Genomic DNA, 4161 nt, shown 5'->3' on the forward strand with positions numbered 1-4161 from the left:
TCGCATCGAAGCTTTCTGAACCGAATAAAGGACCGCCATGAACAGCGGAACACTTATCTATGTGGCATATCGGCCGGGGAACAACCCCGAATGCTTCAGGTCTCGAAACCGTCGTACTCAGGCGACGTTGTCGAAGAAGACCGACAGATTCGTCAACCATGAGACACAAACCCTCCACCACACATGAGTAATGGCTGAAAACAAATCCCTTCGATCCATCGACATCGTCGCAGAGGACGCCATCAAGATGTGGCTGGGATCGGAGAACAATTATTCTCAACGTCAACGCCGCCGCCATTCAAAACGGAGGGGAAGAGAACCCCCGGCCTACCATTGAGAAAGAACGTTACGCATTGTCATTGTCTAATTGATGAACACATACACACTGTATGAACAACTCTTCATGACGTACAAGAACAAATCACTGACTATATAATTTACGGTCAACACTGTGCTTATAATAGATGGACAGACTTTGCGCCAAATATTTAGGCGCCAGTAAAGACATCTGTGGGTAACCTCTGCAGAATTCATTTCCGAATACTCTGACAGTATATAAAGATACTAAAGCAAAAGTAAAAACTGCATTAAGAAACAATCTCAACCACAATTCATAGACCTCTCCAGCTTTTCTTTCACACAACATTTAGAAAAGGTGGTTGTGCCTACGCACCAGGATAGAGAGGAGACAGTCTAACAACCAATCTTTCATAGTTGATTAGAATATAACCACAGAGCAGCAAAAATACAAATCCAAGAGATCATCTATTAGTAATGCTACAGGTGCCTATGTCTTCCTAGCATCGCTTCAGTTGCTGCGGGTTAGCTCCCGATTCCATTTTTTTCTTACAGTTTGAGCGACGGAAGCTTGCTTACGACGACGGCTGTAGCCCTCTCTTTTGCTGCACATCAAAGATGACGAAAAGTTTAGGTTCATAGAACAATTGGTATGTCAAACAGGAATCAGTTGAACCCCAGCACCAATCTAGACAGGAAATTGCAAGACTGCACAAACAAATCTAATTTCTCTCCACATATCAAAAAATGCTTCAAAACATATTTCTAGCCAAAAAATCTAGAATACTTAGAAGTGCGACGGAAATATAAAAATACCTGATAAAAATAAGGCCTGCTGTAAGAACCATTCCTCCGACTGCCCACGAAATTCTTTCACCAACAGGCATTTCTTTTGCCCATCTCTGAAAATCTTCAAGATCCCAAGAGGGCATACCATGTAATGCTGGTCGATCTTTTGAAGACGTCCATGTATCAGAGATGGAATCCAAACTTGCTTTCCCGCCATAGCAGAAGGTTTCGTCAACTTCACTGAGACTGGCATCAGAAACTTGCACAGAGAAACCAGCAAGGCGACATAGCTCTGTGCCGTTAGAAACCCACTTATGTGCTTTGCCACAAAGGATGTCACCTAAACCACAAGGAGATAAGGCCTGGGATAACCGTAAGGGAGAATATCAGTAATCAAGCTGAGAAATCATACCGATAAAAAAGTTAGCTACAACTGATTTCGAAAAACACAAGGAAAACTAATTTCTGCAGTATTAATAGCTATTTCAGAATGTACTGAATGGCAATTTATTAAACATGAGTGCCTAAGCTATGATCTGACTACGAAAAATATCAAGCTCAATCTGGCAACTGCACATGTACTTGCACAACAGTAATGCTTTGACATCCAGATAGTTTCCGTTGAGACATAACTCACGCTCACATAACATCAGCAATGGGTGTTTACCTGTGTTTTCATATCAATGGAGAAGTATGCCTCCGAACAAGCTTTGAAAACCATGTCACAGAATGATGCACATATAACAGGAGGTCCAGGCCTGACACCCACCCTTGGATCACAAACTGAGCACTCGAGCAACTCCCACAAATGAAGGCATTCTCCACTGCCTTCGCCAGTTGACGAGAGCTTTCTCACTGAAAGCAGGGCAGGAAATGTCTGTGTAACGTCACAACATGTGTTCTGGCGGAATATCCTACATAATGCTAGGTCTCGGCGCCCCTTTGCCGCTTTTCCAGGAGGCTTGCCTTCAGATGAGAAAGCAGGGAACCGTCCGCCAGGTGAAACACATACCCCTTTTGGTTGTGCTGTGGAGCAAGAAATTAAACAACATTAGTTGTACATCAGATAAATTTGAAATGTTTGCCCATGGTGCAAATCACATAGGTTCATGCCCATTTCCTCATTCAACCAAGATAAAGACGAACCTCCTATTCTACCTTACCAAGAAGCGCCCATTCAATCTAAAACCAAAGGGCTCATATACAAGCAAAAACTTAAAGCTACTGAGTTCACAGAAAGTACTTTGTTCATCTGTCTTGTGATCAGCAGAAATGCCAAGAACTGACGTTAGTAAAGCATAGGACAACAATGCTTCTAACTGTAAAATTTATGGGGAACGTTACGCGTCCGCCGGATGATTTCTAAAAATAATCCGTCACCTAGCTAGCCGTTGGATGCCCGAGCTAACAGCCGTTTGATCTAACGTGCCCGCATCCCGCCGCATGGTCAGTAGTTATTTTCTGAAATGACGCTCGAGTTGCAGAAACTTTCGCTTTGTTGCAAGAAATAAACTTTGAATCCGTTAATTCCTGAAACAACGGTCAAGTTTCAGAAACAATTTGCTTGTTGCAGAAATTTTTTTTCTTCGTCTATCTGTAACATAGGTATTTTTACGGAAGAATTTTTTGCAACAACGGTCGAGTTTCAGGATTTTTTGCAAACAAAGTCAGGTTGCAGAAGCACTACCCCAGCCGGGATCCGGTCTGGCGCGGGGAGGCAGGGCCGACGCGAGTCGGCCGGCGGCAGGAACGCGACGGCGATGGCTGGGGGCTCCAGCGCCGGTGGCTGGGGCTCCGGTGGCGGCAGGATCGGCCGGCGGCGGCGCACCACGGCGGGGCAGGCCGGCGACGCGAGGTCGTCGGGGCGGAGGCACGGACTGGACAGTTTCTCTGAAACAACTGCCCAGTTTCAGAAACTGTGCCCCAGTTTCAAAAATCGTTTGACGCGGGGTTAGATGGAGTAAGATCCGACGGACGAGGAAGCGGTGGACAGTTTATTTGGATCCGCCGGTGGAAGGTAAGAGTTTCCCAAAATTTATACGTTATATAAACATGGGTGATAACAGATCTTCCAGCCCTATGCTGTATGAACTGATAATTCATACAATCGCTCGTCATGGATGGGAATGCGGCCCTAAAATGCACATAGATCATGGTCATTTCTGAACCACTTTCCAGCAATATAAAGATTTAACTCACAAACTTCATTAAACCTACAAATTCGGAGAGACCAACTACCTACACAACAATTCCAGCGACTAAGCGCATAACACACCAAGGATCCACTAAAACCCATCAAGATTCAAGAATCACTCAGCGATATAACTAAAAAAGCTCACATATATCATCGTTAACAGCAACATATAATACACCAAAGGAAAGAAGAATAAGCGTATGGGATCACGAGAAGGCGCGCGGGAGATTGCTCGTACCAGCCGATGCGGTTAGCGAGAAGAAGAGCAGCAGAAGCAGGCTGTAAGTGGGAGTCGGACGCAACGGCGGAGGAGGGCTCATCGTAGTAAACCTGCCCACCGGCAGTCCGGCAGGGTCTCGCGGCGGCGGGCGGGCGGGCGGGCGGCCAGCCGGCGTGATCCGTCAGCGGATAGGCGACCAGGGAGGGGAATCAATCCGTGGTCGGACGGATCGATCCGCTAGCGGACTGCGGACCAGACACCCAAGTCAACAGCTCTGCGTAATCCCTCGACGTAGATGGGCCGGTCCAATAACGCATGACGTCCCCCTCCCCCCTCCCGTGGAGCGCTCCCAGTACACGGCATCAGAAAAATGTCGGGTTTGTGACATTTTAAAAATCTTTATGCATTTCAATAAAATGTACTTCCTCGGTTCTTAAATATAAGTCTTTTTAGAGATTTCACTAAAGGACTACATACGAAGCAAAATGAATAAATCCATACTCTAAAGTATCTCTATATACATCCGTATGTAGTCTTTTAGTGAAATTTTTAAAAATACTTATATTTAGAAAAGAAGGGAGTACGTGGCATTTCTGAAAATTAAAATACAATGTAAAAATGGTGGTGTAATTAAAAAAATGTTCCATACAATTTAAATATA

General features: G+C 45.1%; 1 protein-coding gene across 1 annotated transcript; it reads right to left on the bottom strand.

Moving 5' to 3' along the window:
- Nucleotides 1-565: 565 nt before the first annotated feature.
- Nucleotides 566-3815, bottom strand: LOC123402893. The gene is given in 5 exon segments (XM_045096860.1): nucleotides 566-842; nucleotides 845-902; nucleotides 1114-1448; nucleotides 1754-2112; nucleotides 3519-3815. Coding segments are annotated over 5 exon segments (879 nt in total). The 5' UTR covers nucleotides 3601-3815; the 3' UTR covers nucleotides 566-797.
- Between the last annotated feature and the right edge of the window lie 346 nt (nucleotides 3816-4161).

The sequence above is a fragment of the Hordeum vulgare genome, chromosome 6H (assembly GCF_904849725.1).
Source record: "Hordeum vulgare subsp. vulgare chromosome 6H, MorexV3_pseudomolecules_assembly, whole genome shotgun sequence".
Lineage (NCBI taxonomy): Eukaryota > Viridiplantae > Streptophyta > Magnoliopsida > Poales > Poaceae > Hordeum > Hordeum vulgare.